Source organism: Poeciliopsis prolifica, unplaced genomic scaffold (genome assembly GCF_027474105.1).
Source record: "Poeciliopsis prolifica strain line A6 unplaced genomic scaffold, Auburn_PproV2 SCAFFOLD005, whole genome shotgun sequence".
In the NCBI taxonomy this organism is placed as follows: domain Eukaryota; kingdom Metazoa; phylum Chordata; class Actinopteri; order Cyprinodontiformes; family Poeciliidae; genus Poeciliopsis; species Poeciliopsis prolifica.
In genome coordinates this window covers 10,934,091-10,956,747 of record NW_026562380.1, presented here as the reverse complement: position 1 = coordinate 10,956,747, position 22,657 = coordinate 10,934,091, and the positions used below count along the sequence as shown (strand labels likewise).

Sequence of the window (22,657 nt, the reverse complement as noted above, 5' to 3'; positions counted from 1 at the left end):
ATAAATAAATAAATAATGATTTCAATAATGTCAAAGTTTGTATGCATGTCAAATACTTAATCTAAATGTGTAGTGAAAATTATTAGCCAAAAACAAGAGAGGCAGAGTTTTAAGTCAAGAAGACATGTTGGCAAGTCTTCCTGAACATAAACCTTGAGTTGTCTTCTTTATATTCTTAAATGTACAACAAATAACAAAAAAATCTGGCCAAAGGCCACATTTATGAGTATGATGTTCTTCTGAAATTATCCTCAATGATTTGAGAAACTTACTTAATTCCTAGAAATTGTCAAACATGTTAACATATGTGGACGCCACACACAGATTCTCATGAGATCTACAAGTTTTACAATCATTTCCAGGACTGACTGCAATTGTAAACTTATAGAAAATGAAAGTGTTTTAAGTTGTCAACCTGTTCTTATACAAATTCCAGCTCAGGACTTTATAAATGAGGTCCAGTTCAAAGGTTAAAAGTGGTGTGAAGAGTAAATATATAAATACTATGTTATGCTATAACACTTTACCCTTTACATGTATTGGTGGTGCATCGCCTCCTACATACAAAAACAGAGTCAAAGAAACAGATGTCTTCCGAGAGACTTTAAGAGCAGCAGAATGAGTGATTACTTGTCTGGCCTGATAGTATTCTCGAAGCAGCTGATCCCGTTGAATGATGGCCTCGGTCCTCTCCTTGCGAGCCACGTCCCTCTCCTCCCGGACCATCTCGATGTCCTTGCAGGCCTGGCTCAGCTCCTTCTTGGCTTCTGCTTTGTCCTTCACTTCGTCACAGTACTTCTCCAGCAGCTCGTTCCGCTCGCAGATGGCCCTGTCCCGATCCACCAGTGACGAGTTCAACTCCTTTATCAAAACAAATGTGGTCAAAATGACTTGTACTGAAACTGCAGTTTGCACAAACCAAATGCAACTAGCACAAGACACTTTGTGCAGCTTATGATGTTTTTTTTTAATGTTTTTTTTAATGTTTTGTTAATGGACATGTTAACTACTCTGGAACACGAGTACAACAAAATTACACTGAAACTACATTTACAATCTAATGTGTTATTGAATGTTGTTAACTAATAATATTCAATGTCAACATGTTTGACTGTTCTTAAATGAACCTTGGATAAACTAACACCATTACATTTCATTTGGACTATAATCTTAAATATTGTTTTAGTTCATAAAACAATTAACAGACTTCTATATTTCTAATTAGCCAAATTGTTCTTTTCTACTTGCAGGATTCTCTGCTGAAAGAATGTGATAAACAATGATTAGAAACATGACCTGTCTTCAAGCTCCTCAATAAAAATATTACATACTGTGCACCATCAAAATTTTGAATTCAGTCCAAGAGTACCATCATTTTGTCAGGCTGCAAATTGTAGATTTCATAAGGATTAAAATATTGTGGCAGCACCAAACAGCCCTTTATATGTTCAAGTCCACACAGCCAGAAGCTGAGGGAATCACAACCACTGTGAAAATACACAGTCGTTTTGAGCAGGATTAATGTCCAGGTTTGCTCATTTTGCTTTTTAGTGTAATTCATCCATTTGCTTTTATGTATGGGTTCCATCCCATTGTGTCTCCAGTGACAGAATTGTAGAGGTAAGCATCTCATTTTCTGTGGCTTTCTTACAGCTCACAACTAGTCAGATGTAAGAACTTCACAGTACGTCGCAATCTAAATTTAGCAGTTTTCCTTGTAGATTTATTGCTTTGATGACAATTAAACGCAACCACAGTCAATCCTTTTAATGCAAATGACAAGACATTTTTTGTATCTGACCTGCCTCACCCAATCGAAATTATTTTGTCCAGTACCTGACTGATTGATACATCTCTTATATTTACTAATAATGTAATGCTAATCTGCTTCTCATTAGACATGGATACTAAAAACAGTGTTCACTCAACTAGTGAGAGGGTAGAACACATCTGCACTCCAAATACAACCCCACCAAACAAGGAAATATTTAAACCCTCCTATTCTGTTTCAATCTGGCTCACAACACCTTTTCGCTAAGCAATATATATCAACTTGAAGTTACAGTCACTGAATATAATACTTATATGTAATATAAAATGCTGCAAAAATATAAAAATATACTTATTCTATTCATAAAGGGGTATCAGAGTAAAAGGGGCTTTAAATACAAAATGTCATTTTCCTTCTACTTTACAAGTTCTTACTACTTTGAGATGGTCCATCGCATAATATCAAAATGAAATGCAATAAATAAGACATAACATATATATTTTTTAAAATCTAGGTTCATAAATATTTTTGCAAGGCACTGTATGTAATAATATGTGAAAGTATGATTTTAATCACAGTCTTGTGTTGGATATTGTCCAAAATACTCAATCTGTACTTTTAACTGCAGCATCTTTCATGGAAAATGACTCCTCTTTATGAAAAACTATTCATTAGGCAAGAATGCTTATGCAAAATAAATGAGTCTCTTACCTGTCTGAGTGCTTCCAACTCCTCACTAGCCACTACCCGCTCTGAAGAAGTGTTCTTCAGTCGTGCTTCAGCCGCCTCCAATTCCGTCTGTAGCTTATCTAGCTCTTTGATCACCTGGTCCCTCTCGCTCATGATGAGGCGGTACTCATTGAAGACAGAATCCCTCTCCTCCTTGTACTTCTCGCAATCCTTGGATGCCTTCAGCTGCAGGTTTTTGTAGCGAGTCACCTCTGACTGCAGCCGCTCCATTTCCCTCTGCAACTCCTTGTTCTGAGCTGACGACTTGTTCAACTCCTGCTGCACTGAATCAAACCTACGAACCAAAGGAGCACAGTAAGAATCAGCTCAGAATTTAACCACCAATTCCTGAGACTTTTTGATTAAATCGTGGTGGAATTTCAACTTCGCCTCAGTCTGTGCTTTCACCTCCTCATTGATGTGGAGAACTGCTGCTGGTAGTGCATGGCCGAGTCTCGCTGTTTTAGCAAAGCGTCCATCTGCTTCTGCAGCCGGCGGTTCTCCTCCTCCGCCTGCTCCAGACGACTCAGGTCAGTGTTGTGGTTGGCCACCTTCTCGCCATAGCGCTTGCTGAGGGCGTCATAGTCCTTCTTCACACCCTCCAGTTTGTCCATCGCAGTGTCGTACAACTGATTCAACACCTCCGATGAGCCTTTCTCCCTCATCACCTGGACAGGACACCACATGTAAAACAGTGAACTATTGTCTTGCTATTGCTGTGCACCACATTAGCAGCAGATGGCATCAATGTGCAGAGAGCTTTCTATTTACAATCAAATAAAATATGATTCATAAAATTAAGCAGACTCATTGAGCTGCACTTGTGATCTTGACTAAAACTTAATGACTTAAAGTGATTATGTACAGCGTTTGTCCTTCAGACTCAAGTCATTCTCAATAAAACCCTCTCTCTCTTTCTCCTGACAGTCTTGCTGATCCAGTCTTCCCGATTCCTGAGAGATCTGCTGTCACCCTAGGGCTGGACTGACCTCGGCTAAGCAACATATACTGGATATACTGTGAACTTGTAGCAACACGGTTTAGATCAGAATGCCCTTTGCTGAGGCCAAGCCCTTTTCTTCTGTTTTTGCCCTTTTCAGAAATGCTCTGCATGCATCTCCCTCCTCTTTTATACCCTGTTCAGAACTATACCAGCGTACCCATGGGTGCTGTGTAAGAGAAATTTACAGTAATACAATAAGGGTCACAATTCCCTTGAAATTGTTCACTGAAATTGTTTACTGACATAAAAGGGTAGATTTCTATACATATTTTTTGGTTAAAAAACCCAAAAAATATGTATTTTTGGGTTTTTTAGGTTAAAAAGAAATTTAAAAATTTTAAACCGCTTCTTTCAGCAGAGAAACAAATGTTAATTGAATTGTGTGTCATATTCACAAAACAGCATCTGAGCAGCTTCGTCATCCACTCAGTGATGTGTTTGAGTCGCAGCTGTACCTGCTGTTGCTGCAGCCGAAGGTCTGCCAACTCCTTCTGGTCTTGACTGTGAAGTCGTTTGAGCTCCTCGCAGTTCTGTTTCAGGTGGTTGTGTTCCCGGACAAGTTGGGCATTCTCCCTCCTGACCGTTTCCATCTCCTCCTTCAGCTGAGCCTGGTCGCCCAGGACGCGGCTGTGCAGCATGCTGGAGGAAAAGATGAGCAGGAATATATCTGAACTGTGACAGTCACAACACTAAAGTAGTTACTTGGATAGATTTTAATGGGATTTTCTGAATATGGCAACACAGTAAAGACCCAAATACTTCCTCATACTTTTCCAAAAGGTTAGAAGTTCCTGTTTCTGTATAAGCTAAAAGCCAGAATTGTCCATATTTCAAAATATTCCAACTCTCAAGCTGGTAACACGTGATCAGCTCCCAAGCTGTTATGCTGAATGATTCAATCTCATAAATGCCTTCATTTTCAAGGTTTTTTAAAAACATGCAGGATTTCTGTACAGCCAGAGCTGTTAGTGGGAAAGCTGCCTGTAGCTACAAGGGAAGCTCTTTCAATTAGGTTAATGGAAGCACCATGCCAGCAGTTGGTACAAATGTTGTAAAACAGTGCAGTAAAATTTTATTATTCCTAGCAGGTGGCTTGTGACAGAATGTTCAACCTACATTTTTCAGAAACGAGCAGAGTGGCACATACACCAGTGCTGGCTAACCTAAGCATATTGCCGTATACTACCTTCATTATTAATGTGGAGATGAAAACAGGTGTTACTGGAGGGATGCTTACTGGTAGAAGTCGGCTTCCTTCACGGCCTCCTCACACCTCTTCAGTGTTTTGGTATGCTGGTTCTGAAGAGACTGTAGGTCTCCCATGGCCCTCATGCACTGGCTTTTGAGGCGCTCGTAGTCATGGCTGGCTTTGGGATTTGGCCTATAAAAGAAAAGCAGCAGGCAGTCAGAATTCTACCATGTATTGTTTAATAGCTCTAAAAAATGAAAAAAGCCTGAGATTTTCATTGTACTGAAGAATTTAATAAGAGGAAATGTCTCTAGCAAACAAATAAAGCAAGGAAGATATGTAAGCAATGATCTCTTCTATAGCATATTCAAAAGCCTGAAGACTAAAGCTCATTCAGCTCAAGGACAAATACTCAGTGTTTGTAGAGTCAACATTATTCCAAAGTGCAGAGAATTAGCAGATGAAAAGACAGCAGAAAGGACTGATGACACTGTAATCCCAGTGAATTTGCCTTCCTGCATAAACAAACGTTACTGATCATGCTATGCTGTTCCCAGGAACATATCACAAGTAAAAAAAAAATACCTAAAATGTCCAAGAACAACAATTCAGTCCAGGTTTGTACCTGCAGTCATCAAAGGTGGTCCCAGGCGATGCCAACGCCAGACGCTTCCGAAGCTCATCCCGCTCCCTGGTCACCTGGCGTAGCTGCAGGAGGATGGTGTCCAGGTTGTCGCCGGCGTGACGGTTGTCGTTAACGGCTGGGGGAGGGGAGGACGCTTCACCGTTTACAGGGGAACCTGTAACAATGAGCCCATTTGAGTCATTTATTACACACAGCAAAACTATTCAGTATATTAACTGATTAATTGAATAACAAATGGCTATGAGAAATGTTGAATATAGCGATAATATCAAATATGTAACTTTTACTACACAGCCTGTCTTTTCCCAACTTTCATGATCAGAATTGCTATTCTGATCATGAAAGTTGTTTAACTCACAATTTTTAAATACTAGAAAAATGATAAAGTAAGGAAGACGAGACAAGTTTAGGATGATCCACTCTATTTAGTAACACAGTATTAAGATTATTATTAAGTAGTTTATTTGAGCACTTCTATCAACACACAACTAACAGAAAGAACTGAAATTCAGATTGTATTTAGTGGAGCCATTTTTCAGTTTAAATCTAATAAAATTCTTCAGGCCAGTACGTAGATTGTTGTACTTTTCCACTTCAGTAAAGCGTTTATGGTTAATTATTGTAAATCTTTGTCGAGTAGTCAGATCAGGAAGATAATTTCAGAGTCACATTCAGGATTGCTTTCTTCAAAAGAACACCCCGGGCAGGAAGTCTGGGGATTATGTGCATCTTTGAGTCAACTTTTGGATCTTTCTTGGGTTTATGTAACACAGCTGAGTCACTTGGACCTCTGTCAGAAACAGGGAGAGGCAGACATGGCAAACCTCCTTAGAAAATAGGGAAAAATTGGTAGAGTGCTTTTGCACACATTGTGGGCTTTAAAAGGACAATATCCAACTTCCTGTCCTTTAAATCAGGCATTTATAAACACATTCCTTCATTTTCCTGGATTTACTTCAGCATTGTTTTGGCCCATTTTGGATTCCAACCTCACCCACCCACTCTTATGCAAAAATTTGCAGCAGGAGTCTTTCATTATTATACATACCAACGCTACTGAGAGAACTGCTGCTTTCCGAGTCTGATGGCATGGTGGACAGGACGCTGTAGGTGGAACCTGCCAGGACAGGAGAGCCATTCAGACGCACAGCATGAACAGAATGATAAACCCATAGTACAGTGAGATGAGAAATTAATATACTCAGCTCTTTATTTAATGGACGGTCGTGTGATAAATATAGAGCAGTGTTTGTACTTCAACACTTCTTCTCACAGGCTCTATATTAATTCAACTAAATTGAATTAATCAATTTTTTTTTCAGCAGCCAAGTTAGAAATCTGACTTTTAATCTTGTTATTGTATCCTATGCATTGCATTTAATAAACCTTCAGCAGATCAATGAAGAACTTGATAGAAATTGTCCATTTGTTTTCAGAGATCAGATCCGAGCTGAGTTTCAGGTGTGCTTTTTGAACTGGCAGGCAAGTTTCTGTGGGCCCCTTGTTACAGAATAATAACACAAAGAACAGATGTGTGCAAGATGTACTATATTTTAATGGTGCATCTTGAGCAAAAGCGTACCACATAAATTTTATGGAACCGTCAGGAAACTGTGTCATCCTGTGAAAACAGGGCATAGCGTGACCAGCTTGGCTCTGAAATGCCACACTGCCAATACTGCAGTCTAAAACCCAGAGAAGCTCAATTGACTGCAGGCATTACAAACTACGCTTCATGTAAATCCAGGTGGAAACAAAGACACACACCAATTCATATAATCTGGAGATTTTTATTCTAACCACTATAATCTTGTGGTTAGCTCAGAATCCAAAAATTTGTTTATAAAAAATAAAAGTTGAGATTTAAAAGAGAGCTGAAATGGTGGACAGCCTCATCAGTGGCAGTCAAGTCGCAGTTTGACAGCAGCAGTTCTTGACTTCTACTTCTGCCCTTGCTTCCCACTGGCTTTAGCTGCAGCTCTCCTGTGTGACGAGGCCAAGCCTAATTAACTATGAGCTCTGTGCGACTGAGCCACTCCATCTTAGGGCCGGCAGACAGAGGAAAGGAAAGGAGAAACACAGAAGGGGCATGGACAAGTAGAGGATGGATGAAAAGAGATAGCCTAAGTAAGTCACAGAAAAGATAAGGAAGAAGTGTATATTGAAGGGGGAAGACGGGGAAGGAGAGGAGCAAAGCGCAAAGGCTTTTAATATGTTCTGACATTCCCTGTCTGACGCTCAACCCTCCTGCTCTGCAAAGTGCTTCCAGCACAGAGCTTTGATTGCATATTGTTCCACCAGACATGATGAGAAGTGCTGTGGAGTTGCACAGCAGTAACTCTCTACAATCAGCACATTGTTGCTTTTCCATGTCTTCGGTGGCTTTCCAATGCAATATTTGACTTCTGGAACCCAGTAAGTGACTGATGGTGTCTCACAAAAACAGACGAGAGCCACTGCGAGGCATTATGTCAGCTTAGTTGTAGGATAATTTTTTTCATAATATCCTAGAGGCAAGCTCAGTGAAGCTCTGATACAAAAAAAACAGGAGTATTTGAGGGCAACCTTACGGCAAAGTTATGAGGACAGATTTTGCATGGACAGAAACACCCTCATATGATAAGATTCACTCAGTAATTGCATGCATCTCATTTCTCTACTTTTGCGGGGGGGGGGTTCTTTTTTTAAGATTGCCGCATTTGTTTATCAGTTAAAAATTTTTTAGACAGAAAGATCCTGTTTTTGTACTTTTTACACTGCAGACCAAAACAGACAAAAGATGCTACAGGTTCCTGAACACAAACAAAATACTACTGCATCTGTCCTACAAAATTGATCATGATGACTAGAGTAGTATGTTGACTGACTTTTCTTTAAAAGCATTATTTATTTTCTAAACTAAATACTAAAACTCTTTTCCTCCACGGTGCTGTGTGTGCGGTACAACCTGCAGACAACCTAAGTGTGTGTGTCTGTGTCTTGCGCCTGTTGGTTGAGTTCTGCTCCAGCCACTGGATTGCTACAGCTAGGCAGGTTATTCTTCTTTGTAAAATTAGCCAGTTTCTAAAAGTTCTTCAAAGACCAACATGATGTAATGTTTGTATCATCACAAGAGTATAAGAGTGATGAATGATGAGAAAACGCCCAGAGTTGAGATGAGTCAACAATGTGTAATTTGTATTTTCTGAAGTTCAGTTTTAAATTGATTAATTTTAATGCTACTGAAAATATCAAATAGCATTTAGGAAAGACATATATTGCAAAGTTATTACTCCTCCAAATTCACTGTACACATAAATATAGCAAAAGATGGCTTTGATGATAAAATCACTAAAAAGCTACCACCAAGGCATTGAACCAAAAAATAATAACTTCCAAAAGAATAAAATATATATTTTTGGTGTTACTAAATATAAGTCATTGGTTAGAATTTCTATTGTGATACTTTGCTTTCCTTGAGAGTTGTACTCTTTACTAAACGGGTCAATTTTTTTTCCTTTCCAGTTCAGACATATTTTTTGAAATTCTAAACATACATTATTTTTATTATTAATGCTGGCGATAGCACTTCTCGCATTCAGTTTAATAACATCTTCATATATTAAGTGCAATCTTTTTTGTATTTTTTGTGGTAAAAGTTAAGAAAAAAAGAATAAATTATTTTCTCAACTAGAAAAGAAATTTCAACAGATAGTGCCAAATGACATTCACCAGGAAATGAGGATATAAGATCATTTCCATTTATTCATGGAGCATATTTCTCCAATTTTTACCAGATTTTTATCAAACTCCAGAAAAGCACCTCACAGTAAATTGTAAATATATATAAATAAAAAAAAAAACACACAGGTCAAATAGGATAGATTTTTTACTATTTGACAGATGAAAAAGAAAAAAGGTCTGAGTCAGGTCACTGGCTGATATACTGGTGCACCGCTAAACATCACCTTCCTTTATGTTTCACTGTGTGATTTGAAAAGGCAAGCTACTTGAATAAATCCCAGTAATCTACTAAAGCCACTCACCAAATAGCATACAGCTATAACTCCTACGCATGCAGCAGCTCCGGGACAATCTTTGGAAATACACAACACGCTTTCTCTGCAAGGACAGATGTGTGCACCACAATTTCTATAATGAGATTAAAATCACCGACTGATCATTCAACCCGGCATGCAGTATGGAGGGACTCAGAGTGGCAAAGATGAGTCAGTGGCGAGAGGCTTTTTTATTATCGATACCAATTAGCACCAGCCACAAACTGGGAGGTTGATCATTTGCAAACACATTAACTGTATCAATAAAATGGAGCTCCATTAGGGAACCATAGATCTGATCTCCACGGTGGGAGAAGGTACCAGTCCAACAGTAAGACGAAAGAAAAAGGACTGGAGGAATTCTATTAAATAGCAAAGTGAAATGTCACTGCCAAAAGTCAATGTATATTTTAACAGGAGCAGTTACATGTTACAACACACAAGCATCTAAGGTGGGAATTATTCCAGTGGAAGTCCTGAAGCAATGGCAACAAAGGCCCTTTCGCTGTCATCTAAATAGGTCAGGGGAGTGCTTGCTCCACCGATGAGGTTCCACTTCCCCCACTCCTCCGTCTGCTTCCCCTCGCAGTCACATCGTGTGCTAAGCTACCAACAGTTGCTTCAGACAACCAGATTATGTTCTTTAGCTCATAAACCAAGACGACACACGTTGCCATGGAGAAAGTGGATGAGAGGAAAACTGACTTTGCTATGTGCTGAAAAGAACAGACTATCACAACAACATGCAAAGCATGGCTCTAACTTTTCACAACTGGGTTACACTAAATTCACTTTTAAGTCTGTCCCGACCAAAAAGTTCACTAAAAAATTACAATAAAAATATCAGCTATGTTCAAACTTAGTGTGTTTTAAAAAAGAAGAAGTTTGATTTATTTTAGAAAAGCTTATAGTATGAACACAAATTTATCGGGAAAACTCCAGATTTTACTTCAAAGCAAAATATGAAGAAAATAAATCTTATGTTTAATTTCAATCCACAGAAACTTCAAGAGCAATAAATATCAGGGTATTCAAAAGTTAGCAGTGTCTGCATTGCGCAAACCAAACTCAGAGTGAAAAATAATATGCTTTTCACTTTCCTGTGACTCAATGAAAAAATATTTTGTAGTATAATCCCTAGCACAAATTAGTACTTTATTTACCACCGAGAAATGTATTTACTTAAAACAGTGCCTAACCTGGTTAGAAGTGTTGTGAGCATTTGTCAAAAGAGATATTGAAAGATATTTGGAAAATCTCATGCCTAAGCAGATTTAATATAGACATCCACAATACAGTTTATACAATCGCTTATAAGGCAGCATAGCCTTATCTTTCCATCAGAGAGCCACAATGAGTCCACGTATCCCTCAATTCTACTTTCCCCAGCTTCACACTCAGTATAGAGGAGCAAATACAACAAACTAATGCTGCTGAAAAATACCAACTGATTTTACTGCCTATTTATATGTAGCTGAAAGATGTGGCAGTATTAAGCCAGAAAGCAGAAAGATTGACTTCATAATTCTGACAGTTAAATCCTGATAGGGGCTCTATGCATTGTACAGATGATGTTTAAATAAGAAACATTTCAGTCCCACAAATGTTTGACAATACTGCTTCTTATTACTCCACTTGTCGCATTTACAAAGATTGAGCACCAACCCAGCAGCAGAGCTCCTTTTCCCCTCATTTTTCAATCTATATTCTGTGCATATCACTTTCTGCAACGGTTAGGGCTAGGCAATAGAAAGCAATGTACACTCCATATCTTAAATATAGTAGATTTGTAGACTGAAACAAGCTATTTTTCACACAATTTCCTTCAAGGCTTGAATGATATGTCTGCTTTGCACATGTTCCCAGGGTCTGGGAAGGATGGTGGCTCAGAGGGTGGGGGTTTAACTTGCTGTGTTACTGATATAACTCTGAGTCAAATCAGAGCTAGTCACACCGATGAAAAAAATGGGTTTTGTAAAGGAGGGCTTGTTATAAAGAAGACTGATCTCTGTGCCTTCCAACAACTTTGGTTTTATGTTTTAAAACAAAACTATTCTGGTTTTTAATTGACCACTTTAATTTAATAAGTAGAAACAGTTTGTTTTTATTTGAAATTTTATATTTTACTTTTGAAGTAATTACAGCTGCAAGTCTCCAAAAGCTTTGCCCACCTATGTAGTAAAAATTGTTTGCTGCTTCTTCTTCTTTGCAAATTAACAGTAGCTCACCCAGTTTACATAAGTGTATAAAGATGATATTTGGTAAATCTTTCAAAGAAAAATAAAAAATTTCATCTAATAGGTGCTTTCTTAGTTAATGGATTGGACAGACCTCATCCAATATTAATGTTTAAGACATTAATTTATAAACTGACCCTGTCTTAACTGTTGGCACAATTTTCTCTCCGACCTGTCTGCTGTGTTCCGTGGTTTGATTACTAATGTTCTCTAATAAAATCTCTGAAGCCTTCACTGAACAGCTGTGTTCAGAAACAGATTAAATTGCACACAGGTGGAATCCGTTTAGTAGTTGCACTGGAATTTGTGTAGAGATTGTATTAAAGGTCAGAGTAAAGGCAGCTTTAGAATTGTATTAATCAAAAATGTTAGACACCATGTACCCCTTTTCCTTTGCCTTCACAAGTATCCATTACTTTGTGTTGCTCTCTGATTTAAAAAAACAAAATTAACATAGGCTTGTTGAAACATGACAACAATGTGCAAAAACATTGAGATTTGGGTGAGATCTCTGTAGGCGAGATCCCAAAACTCAAAACTCCTGGATGAACAAACTGAGTGATGACAGCTTAGCTGTAAAGGAGGACCTCATGTGATACTGTTTTGTGTGAAAGATAATTAGTTTTAACTTCTTCTGTGTTCAAATGAGGTGGTTTACATCAGCAAATGTTTTCTTAGCAAAATAGTAAAAAAGTTTTTATATTAGCATGTTTTAAGTTCAAATAACAATCATTCTTTGAGCAAATGGCATAAACATGGTAATGGATTTCATATGTAATCACATCGTGTGTGTGCGTGCGTGTGTGCGCGTGTGTTTGGTGGGGGGTGAAGAGGATGAGGATAGAGGTGGGGGATGGTTTGGGTCTGATGATCATTGTATGAGGGACCGGGTGCGCAAGAATCAGATTGCCAGTTCCAAACAGGGCGACAGAGAAACAAACACAACAAATAACCGAGCACACAAACACTCTAATTAACCTGCCAGTAGTACCTGAAGAAAACCCATGCATGCACAACATGCAATCTTTATGACAGAAGACCCGAGGGTCAGAACCTTCTTGCTGTGAGGCAACTCACACAATGCTATCATAAAAGAAAACAAATTTGAAAAAATTGGTTCAAATTAATTAACACAGACAGCAATACTAATTCAGACTTTAAAAAGGTTCAAATTGTCACAGTGTAACTTAAATATTGCTAAGTAATTTCATACATTCTTTGCTGTGTACTGGTACTTACTGTAAAGTGTGAGTGGGTCTGATTTCTGGGATGGTAGCAACACCACAGACCAGAATTCTGGGCATGGAGCCAGTGAAACCTTACGGACAGAGTGAAAGATTGATCATCTGCCTTCGAGAGTTTGTGCTTGGCCAAAAAACAACGACCACTTTATGATGACTCTATGAGTCAGGAATACTTCCAGGCTTGCTACACACTCCCTGCCTCACACCTCAGTGCTCATCATAGCATGGTAAATCCCACACATCTTTTTTTTATATAAAGGTCCAACTCTGGCCTCTGGTGCGTCTCAAAATAATATCTGTTCCACTATTGACTGAAAATCAAGGCTGCCATGAACAGCTTGAACCCTGGAGCGTTTTTGGATCTCTTCAAGTCATTTGGGACACAGAGAGAAAAATATAATCCAATGAACCTGCCACAGCCCCTATGCAGCACTGGAATCCTAAATAAGGCACATCGGTGCCATCCAGACCAAATTATTATCTCTATGCAAAGAGGCCTAGCTCAGCATAAATGAGGCATAATTTCCTACTGAACAGCTTGCCTCCTCCTGGGGTCAGGAAAGAAAGGGTGAAAGATGTCTGCAACATGTCCTCCAAATGCTGCGTAATATGCTGCAAGCTAGGACATACGCAAGGCAAAACAGAGCCAAAGCAAAAACAAAATAGCTGCTGAAATGTTATAAATCTTTATGACATTCCAGTCATGTTTAATTACAGATTCAGAAAAGATTTTGTGGGTTTCACTTAAAAGAGCATAACATGAAGTGGCAATAACTAAAAGAGATGATGATGAAAAGGGCATAATTATTACTCAGAAACAATGCTCCAGATGTGAAAACTAAATGTTCAGAATCTAGCATCAGATTATGTGGAGGGAAAAAAAAAGATCTGGATCGCTTTAGAAAATGGGTTTTCAAAAATCATGACAATTTATAATTCCGTGCACATACTTTCATTATACCAATCAGATGGAGACTAAAGACACAAACAGTGGTTGATTCTGATTTGCAGAAATAGTAAGTAAGGCACATATCAGGGGACAGAGCAATAGGTTTTACTTATCACAAATTAATTTGCAATCATAGTGCTAAATCTAAATATATTGGTAAACCAGAATTAGAAAAAGATTTTATTTTAAAATATTACTTTAAAAAAATTCAGCATTGTGTCTTTTGCCAATAACCCTGACTTGATAAAGAGGACAAACACATAATGCTAATTTAGAACATTTTGTTTAAGAGCTTTAGTAAAGAGAACCATTAATTACTGCAGTAGAACTGGATCGGTCTCTGTTCAGTGGAAAAGAACTGCATGTAATTTCCTTCTTCTGCATTAGATTAAAGTAAGGACTCCAATGGAGAGGTGAAAGCCAGATTTCTTCTACTAAACACAACCTGTTTTCACCACTTCAGACAACCGATAACTCTTGTCTAAAAGCTGATTTGAGCCAGCAGACTCTGAGGCTGGCTGGCTGTTTTGACACAAGTACTTCAAACATCTTCTCAGTCAGAGCATTAAAAATATGGTCATATTGTGTGCGCACACATGAAAGGGTTTTCATGTTTTATTTTACCATCCACAGCCATCTGTTTTCATTATTCAGAGGAGGAAAGTGTTGTGGTTTGTGCAGGAATTGAGGTTACAGATGAGAAGGTTTTCTTTAAACGGGCAATGAAAAGGGCTCGAAGCATTTGAATTTTATTTCAGCATTTTTTGGACTGAAGATGTGAAGAGCATGGTAAGCACAAGAGAAATTGACAAGAAGCAAGCCAACATCACTTTAGAATAATAGAAAGTGTCACTGAAATGGAGAATGTTTTAAAATAAGTAAAAAAAATTTTTTTACTTTGTTCAACATAAAATATGAATAAATATGGCTTTTCCTACTCTGTAAAGGCTGAAGCATTGAATGTGAAGCCAGCTTTGACTTTAAACATTTTAAATGACTTGTCACATGAATTGTGTCATTTACAGCAACACCAAAGTCTCAATATATGGTAAACTATTACAGTTGATATTTAAATACATTCTGTAAAATGGCACGGATACATTTCTTCCTCACTGTCTGGCGTCGAATCAAATTAATGTTTTACTGTTTTAGGCAAGCTCAGATTACCATATTTATTTGCTAAATGGCAGTATAATACATCAGAAAAAATACTTAATCCATTTTACTTTCATCAAAGTAAAAATTGTAAATGCCAGCTCTCATGGTATGACTTAGCACAACTGTTTTGTGCATCCTGGCACAAACTTTTCACAATAGTTTGCTGAAATTTCGTCGCATTACAGCTGACAGTAGTGGTGCAATTATGTTAGCTCTGTAGGTTGCCTCTTGCCTTTTGAAAGTAAAATTAGGACTTAGGAAAGACTCATTTGCTCACAGGTTTTTAGCTTTCTGACTGATGTCTTGAGATGCTGTTTCAATATTACTAAAATATGTTGTCTTCATCATACCAATGCAGCATGCCAATGCTGCACTTCACTCATGAAGCGAAGCAGTTCTTCCAGCATCAAAACAGTCCCCCAATATGATCCAGCTACAACAAGGAGGGATAGAGAGAGTTTGAACTTGCAAGTTTCCCCCTACTTCTTCTAAATGTGACAACGGTCATTGTGGCTGAAAGAAAAGTTTGTTCAAGAACGGTCAAGTCTTGAACAAACTTGTCTGAGGACATGTCTACTGAAATTAAGTTCTTCCTGTTGCCCCAGAGTGAATTTGTAAACTAATCAGTTCTCAATGCTGCTTTTGAGTAAAGCTTTCTTCATGTGCGAGCCATCTTTCAGTCCAGATAGGTTCGAGACTTGTTTCCCTGCCGATAGCATTCGTCTCCTATCAGATTCTTGATCTCAAGAACTAGAGTTCAACTGTGTAAAGTCTAAAAATGTAAAAATGGAGATAAGCCTAAAATTAGATAGTAATTCAAGTGGGAAAGTTAGTAAAAGTAATAGGGCCATCCTCAAGTAAGTATCCATCTCAATATATTCAAACAGCTGACAAACTGATGGGTTCTTCTGTGTATTCACAACACTGCTCTAAGGTGGTGAAATCAGAGGAAGGTACAAAGAGCAACGAAGAGTAAGAAAGTAGGGTGACAAGGTAAGTGGCGGCGTGCGTCACAGAATGACAGTCATTGACGCAAACTCGGACTGACAGAGAAAGTAAAGCCAGGTCGAGCTCTTGGGAGGTATTTAAAAGCCTTGCTGGTGACAAAGAGCGCCACGGTCATAATTCATTTCGTCTGGAAAGAGTGGTTTATAGGACAGAATCTCGTTGACATAGAGGACAACAACCCTCCTCCCCTCCTCCTATAACACAGAAACACTGCCCCATGTCCTGGGTTGCTGTACACAGAGCAAGCTGCTGACTGTGCACTTTGGGGGCTGCTGAACTTCTCAACAAAAGCCCTGTTGTCTCAGTCTCTCTTGCTCCCTCTGCCTATCACCCGCCTCTGTCTCACTGGCAAAACCTTTTAGCGTGCAAAGAAATATAGCTACTCGGTGGGATAAAGAGTCTTGGTGAGTCGTGGTAATAGCTTGGAGGAACACAGCCTATGAGTCCTAAAAAGCACTTGGGAGGGAAAAAGGAAAATCAGAAGTACCAAAAATGAAAAAACAAGTCAGGAAAGCAAAAGAAGCAGACTAGAAGACCAATATAAACTAGAGCATAATTAATTAAACAAAGAAGATGTTGGTTTCAAACTTTATGTACAAGTGCATTTTCAACCAGATCCCTGGAATCACTTTTTCCAGGGCGTCTTCCTCTGTATACATGATGCTGCAACCATCATGTTGTTACAGAGAGGAGGGTGTGTTAAGAGTGATATATGCGCTGTCACTCTGATATGTTTAGCATTGAAGTAAAAATATATATGTATATCAAATTTGGTCTCATCTTACCAAAAGTTTACCATGTATCGTTGTTGTGTCCTTGGACAAGACTCTTCACTCACCTTGCCTGCTGGCAGTGGTCAGAAGGGCCAATGGTGCAATATAGCTGCCTCATTTCTATCAATCTCCCATAGGGCAGCTATAGCTACAGTCCAGTAGCTTGCCATCATCAGCATTTGAGTGTGTGCATCAATGGAAATAAAGTTCATGTAAAGCATCTGAGTATCCTCAAAATTGCTAGACAAGTCTGATGTCATATTACTAGCAAACCATACGTCATCTGACTCTCTTTCACAGTTGTATTCATGTACACTGTCTTCCATAAGGCTACAATAATAGAGTCTACAACTGATAGGTGTCTTGTCAACAGATTACCCCCACCTGCAGCTCCTTCTGAGTTACTAAAGACCTATTGGGACATCCTGTATTAATGTTCCTTCTTGTCTAGCCTATCAATTTAGATGGACGACTATGACCAAAACACACTGATGTTCATAGTTGTAAAGTTACAAAATGTGAAAATGTGTTACTGCTCTATGAATATAAACATGTAGTGTGCGGAAAAGGGCACACTAGCAAGGGAATGAATAGAGCCTAATTGCTGGTGTTTACATTTGTAAAAATTTATTTAGATAAACCTGAGAACATAGAGACTGCTTTCTCTTGTGGAAAAGCAGGGTCAATACACATCATCCATGCTCAATATTTAGCAGAAATCTTTGGCAACAGGAAAGCTGCAGTGTTTAGGTGCACAAATCTAAAAGCTATGCCTAAATAATCCTCTATAGAAAACATGAAGCAGTTTGCCATCTTTGCCACTAATAATTTACAGCTTGTGGGTGCTAATCACTGCGCATTAAAGTGTGCACCTGCACCATTTTCCTTTGGCAGAACGGTGTGTCTTTGGACGATTTTGTACATGCGTGTCTTTGGAGGCTTAGCTGGCATAGGCAGCAAAGTAGAGAACAAGAGGAGGCAGGCAGCATGAGACGAGGACAAGCTGAGAGCAGGTTGCTATCAGCAAGACACATCACATTCAGAATACCTCTCCTCTTCTCTCACACCCTGTCTTTTTCACAGACACTCCACTGCTCTGAGGATTTCATCCCCAATGATCCCTTTCTACCAGCTTCTCTGCCTGAAGGTACACAACTTGCCTTTGGGCTCTTACAAGACAATGTTAAAACGTTAATTAGATCACCCTCACCATTCTCTCAAAATGACAAAAAAAGAAATCTAATAACCATAACTGTGAAAAGAGTAAGCCAGAAACGCAGCAAATAATACAGATGACTGCAAATGAATTAAAAAGCATGTCTCGTAGAGAAAGTTTAATCCCAGAGTGAGGAGAGCTGGCTATAATCCTCTGTTGAATAACCACAGACTGACAAGTCAGACCCACTGGTTGTGCTTGCTTTCTCCAAATACAACACATGTCACCTCCAAGGCCTGGCGCTTTAGAATAAAAAGGTGTGTGTTAAAGGGAAGCCCAAATCCACACTGCCGAGTGTTATTCTCCAGCAGCAACACTCAATACAAGGAAGTAATAAAGCTTAAGGAAGCATTAGTGATCCTGTCAGCAAAGCGGCAAGAAACTGACTCAGCACAAGTTTCAAAGGTCTACTTTCCACCAATATACCAACTTTGCACCACTGAACAATAGATGTAGTCCTCCCGGGACAAGGCTATGTTATGTTATGATTCGAAGCACTGCCTGCAAGGTTGCTTTTTTTGTGTGAAACACTGTATGCGTCTTTATCTCCTCCAAACGTCTGGATCTTAAGGGTCATCCTGAATTCAAGCCTCCCGGCCATGATGCCAGTTGTGAGAGAGCCACTGACTGGCTTTAGTCGCTGGGACAAAAGCAAAACTAGACATGACTTTTACACTTGATTTCCCTTTGTCTCTGGGAAACAGCAACCAAAACCAGTGAAGTGAAGGCAGTAGCTGTGAGGAGAGGAAACAAATAAAATGGCCACACTGGCTCTTAGTCCTTCATGTAAGATTCTCATTGACGCTCATATAAGACTGGACAAGAGGGGTGGGTCAATGCTAGTCTGGTTCAGATCCAACAATGGCTGACCACTTTGTGTAATTCAGCACTTAAAAATCTGCTCAATGCAAAGATCACATCTGGGGTCCATCAAGGCTCAATTTTCAGGCCATCCAGATTATAGAGTACCATAACTCTCTCCTAAGCATCAGGGATGTAATGGTACAAGTAATCAGTGTATAAAGCAGAGGCCTTTCAGTTCAGCATGCACATTAATCAAAAAAGTACAGTGATATTTTAAACCAGACCACATGCAGAATTGACTAAATCAAAAATCAAAAATAAAAATTCCCAGCCAAATCAGTACTGGGAACTTTTGAACGGCCAGAAGGAAGTACTGGAGAAGGCCTTCGGCACCATAGCAATAGAAGCCTAAATCTACCGTAATGGGCCAGATCCCAGTTGCAGGCTGTGCAAAAGGGCTCCAGAAACAATCAAGCATCTCACAGACGGGTATAAAATATTAGCAGAAAATGAATTTATGATAGCTCATCACTGGCTGGTAAAATGTATCGAAACATCTACAAACTAGAGATTCCTGAGTCACAGCAGCAATTATCCCCCAAGGTGGTGAAAAATGACCAAAAAAGATCTGGTGGGACCTCAAGATGCAAAAGGAAAAAAGGTAATGGGCAACAAAGCAGATTTTGTGATTATTGACATTATTTATCAACATGGTTAATCCAAATGATGGAAACATCTGGAAAAAGTAACACATAGAAAGACAGTTTCTGAAGAAAGAAGCCCCTAGACCCCTGTCTAGGGGAGCCGAAGAGGCTCTTTCTGGGGGAAGAGCTAGAAAGAGCCTGACTGGTGACAGCAGCTGTAGTGCAGGTCATTGGAGCCGTTGGTGCAGTTACACCCACACTGGAAAAATGGCCGCAACAGATACCTGGAGAAACATCTGACATCTCAGTTTGGATCAGTACAGTTCAAGAAACACTGTGAAAATCCCAGGTCTCTGGTAGAAAACTGGAGCTTGTGATGAAGCGCTATCCTCCCCACCCAGGAAACAGAGGCGAGCAAGAGAAGGAGAGCTATAGCTTTTGTTTTTCTTGACTGAAACCTCACTTAAAAAAACTATACTTTCCTACATTTCTAAAATGAGGAATTTACACACCAAAAAAGAAGTTTGTTATGGTATTAGAATCAGGCCCAGGTACAGATCACAGCAAAATTACCACATGCTTTCTGGTTTCAGTAGTTTGCATCTTTAGATTATTGTAATGGTCTCCTTAAAACTCTCAGTACAAGAAGAAAAGGTGTATATCAGATATCCAAAATACTTCAACCAAAGTCAACACCCTGAAAATTAATCCTTTCACACCTAATTAGAGCAATAGCTTAAGGTTTGCAAATTCTATATTTAAAAGGACTATTGATGTAAATGGTCTTGGACAGCAGAACTTTTAGAGTTGCCTGTCAGGTCTGCAGTATCTAAATCTTTTAGATCACCAGAGAATCATTCACTCACAGAAACAATCAGCTCAGCAAGGAGGGGCTGATTAGTTTCTAGGCTTATTAGCTCTGGAGCTATCAGAAAACCTGATATGTGGAGAAACTGCTAGCTCCTTCAGACTGGGGCTAAAAACATTACAAATTATATTAGCTTTCCCATAAAAGGGCACATATTGATCTATCAGTTAATTTTGATCATGTCTAGGCAATATTTGTGCTTAAATTTGAACTTTGCAGTTTATTTCTCAATGCTACCTCTTCTGTTATATCAAATCCATTTCTTGTTTTGTTTTTGTTTTTTGTTTTTTTGTATTTTACTTAAACATACTTGTGGACCTTGTATATTTAAGGTCCTATTCAGATAAACCCGGCTTTCCAATAAGTCAAATAAAAATATGACTGTACCATCATCACAGTTGTTCAGCAGTTTGGTCTGCAACAAATGCATGGGTAGGCTGCATGGACACACTCGTGTACAGGTTGATATGGACTTAATATGTCAGCAGTACATCAGTTGCCATGGAAACAACCCAGACTACATAATGTACAAACTATAATGCCAGCTCATGACAAACGAGCGTTTGTAGTGGATTATAGCAAAATCGTCTGCATCTAAACAAAGCTGCAATGGAAGTGATGGGATGTTTCTGTTTTGGCAATTTCTTGACTTTCTGATTTGTGCTGCACTCTGCCGATGTTAAAAGTCAGTCAATGCGATAGCAACACTTCCACACGAACATGTGTAAGTAACATTTCCATCCTTCCAAAAACCAAAAGACTCTCAGCAGTTTTGAGCTGATGGTAAAAACAAGCTTCGCGTCTCGCACGTTTGCTTGCAGCAGACCACCCAGATTGCACACTTTGCGAGGTCTATGCCACGACTGGGATCACTCATTTCTGGATTCAATCAGCGGGCTTTTTATGAAAAGTTGGGGTCTGGGCTCTTACCAGTTGAGTGGTCCACAGGTCCACCGCCGTTGTTGCTGAACAGGGCAACGTACAGGTCAGGGTATGCCTTCTCCAGGGCCACACACAGGTCGAGGAAATGGTCGCTCTCCTTGTTCATCAGCATCTTCAAAAGGTGATCGACTTTCTCGGCGCTGGACGAGCAGTTCTGGTCCAGTTCGAACCTGTCCAGTTGACTCAAAGTACCCGAGACTATCAGCAGCTCGATCACTCGGTCCGCATCTGTTATGGACTCCAGTAAGTTCTGGTGGCACTGGTCGAGCAACTCTTTGTGCTTTGGCTCCATTGCTGCCTGCCGTAGTTCCGTAGCTTTCCCAGCTAACCCCAGACGGCCAAGTGGATGTTCCGCTCCTCACCGATCAAAAGTACCGAACGATTACCGAACTGAACTTACCGCTGCTCGCAGAAGTTCGTCGGAACCACCACGGCATTAGGTTGCACGGGAAATCGATTTTTATAGCATATTGAAAAAGGCACAAGAAGCCATATTTGCTGCACTAAACAGCGATACATGTTTCCATCTTCCTAACGTGGAGCAGTTCCGGTCGTTTTCTGCTTCCCCCTCACGTACTCGTCAACTGAACACATTTTCCTCTCCGTCTGGGTCATTTCAGGCTCCTTTCGCCAACTCAACTGCTGGGAAAACTCACTTAACTCCGCCGCTGAGCCCCAGTTACACTGTACCCTCCGCCATGTCTGAGCAACTCAGCAGCTGCTGCCCACTGTCAATCAACGCTCCGCACATTTACCATAAAAGGTAAAGAGGGCGGAGCCACAGAAAACACGCCCATTTCTTCAATGGGCGTACACATTACTCCAGTATGAGTCTAAAATCCCAGATGGATGAACCGAGAATGGAAAATGTTCACCTCTATGATTAAATTGAAAACGCTCTGCGACGTGTCTTCGTCACATCCAAAACGAGTTATCTTCAAAGTAAGTTAATATAATTGAACAAAAAAAAAAAATCTTTTAACTGGCAACAATGATTCTCATTTCTTACAACTTCACCAAGAGCCACCATTTCACTGTGTATTTTAAAATTGTGGGACAGCAGGAATAGAACTTTTTTCCGTTTAAAATGTTCTTTTTGGCACATGTAATTGATAGAAGGACCTCATGTGTCACTCTGTGACAAATTTCCTGAACTACTCAAAATGTCATATTAAACACAAGTATTTGTACAACTAAGTATTAGGTCTATTTAAATGGGAAAACATCTAGGCTATAGGTATGCAAAAATGTCATATTTTACGTAAAATTTATCAGTCTGTAACCCAGCCACTATTAGAAAAGAGCACAAACAGAATAAAGTCCAAACATTTTGATTAGTCATGAATCCATGTGAAAAATTTTCACATGGATTCATGTGAAAATTATATATCAATGACCAATGATCAATGACCTTGTAAATTTGCAATCCAGCCCAGACA

General features: G+C 39.3%; 1 protein-coding gene across 5 annotated transcripts in view; it reads right to left on the bottom strand.

Annotated features, from left to right (window-relative positions):
- Positions 1-21,933, bottom strand: part of dlg5a (discs, large homolog 5a (Drosophila)) — a 42,514-nt gene extending 20,581 nt beyond the window's left edge. For 3 of the 5 annotated variants that reach the window (XM_055029453.1, XM_055029456.1, XM_055029454.1), the window contains exons 1-8: positions 21,207-21,933; positions 6,387-6,455; positions 5,318-5,492; positions 4,741-4,884; positions 3,959-4,142; positions 2,909-3,168; positions 2,483-2,795; positions 631-861 (exon numbers count right to left, since the gene is read on the bottom strand). In XM_055029453.1, the coding sequence (XP_054885428.1) occupies positions 631-861; positions 2,483-2,795; positions 2,909-3,168; positions 3,959-4,142; positions 4,741-4,884; positions 5,318-5,492; positions 6,387-6,455; positions 21,207-21,510 (1,680 nt within the window). In that variant the 5' untranslated portion in view covers positions 21,511-21,933. The remainder of the gene's footprint in view (positions 1-630; positions 862-2,482; positions 2,796-2,908; positions 3,169-3,958; positions 4,143-4,740; positions 4,885-5,317; positions 5,493-6,386; positions 6,456-21,206) is intronic. The other 2 variants (XM_055029455.1, XM_055029457.1) reach the window with 1 other exon arrangement.
- Positions 21,934-22,657: the final 724 nt, after the last annotated feature.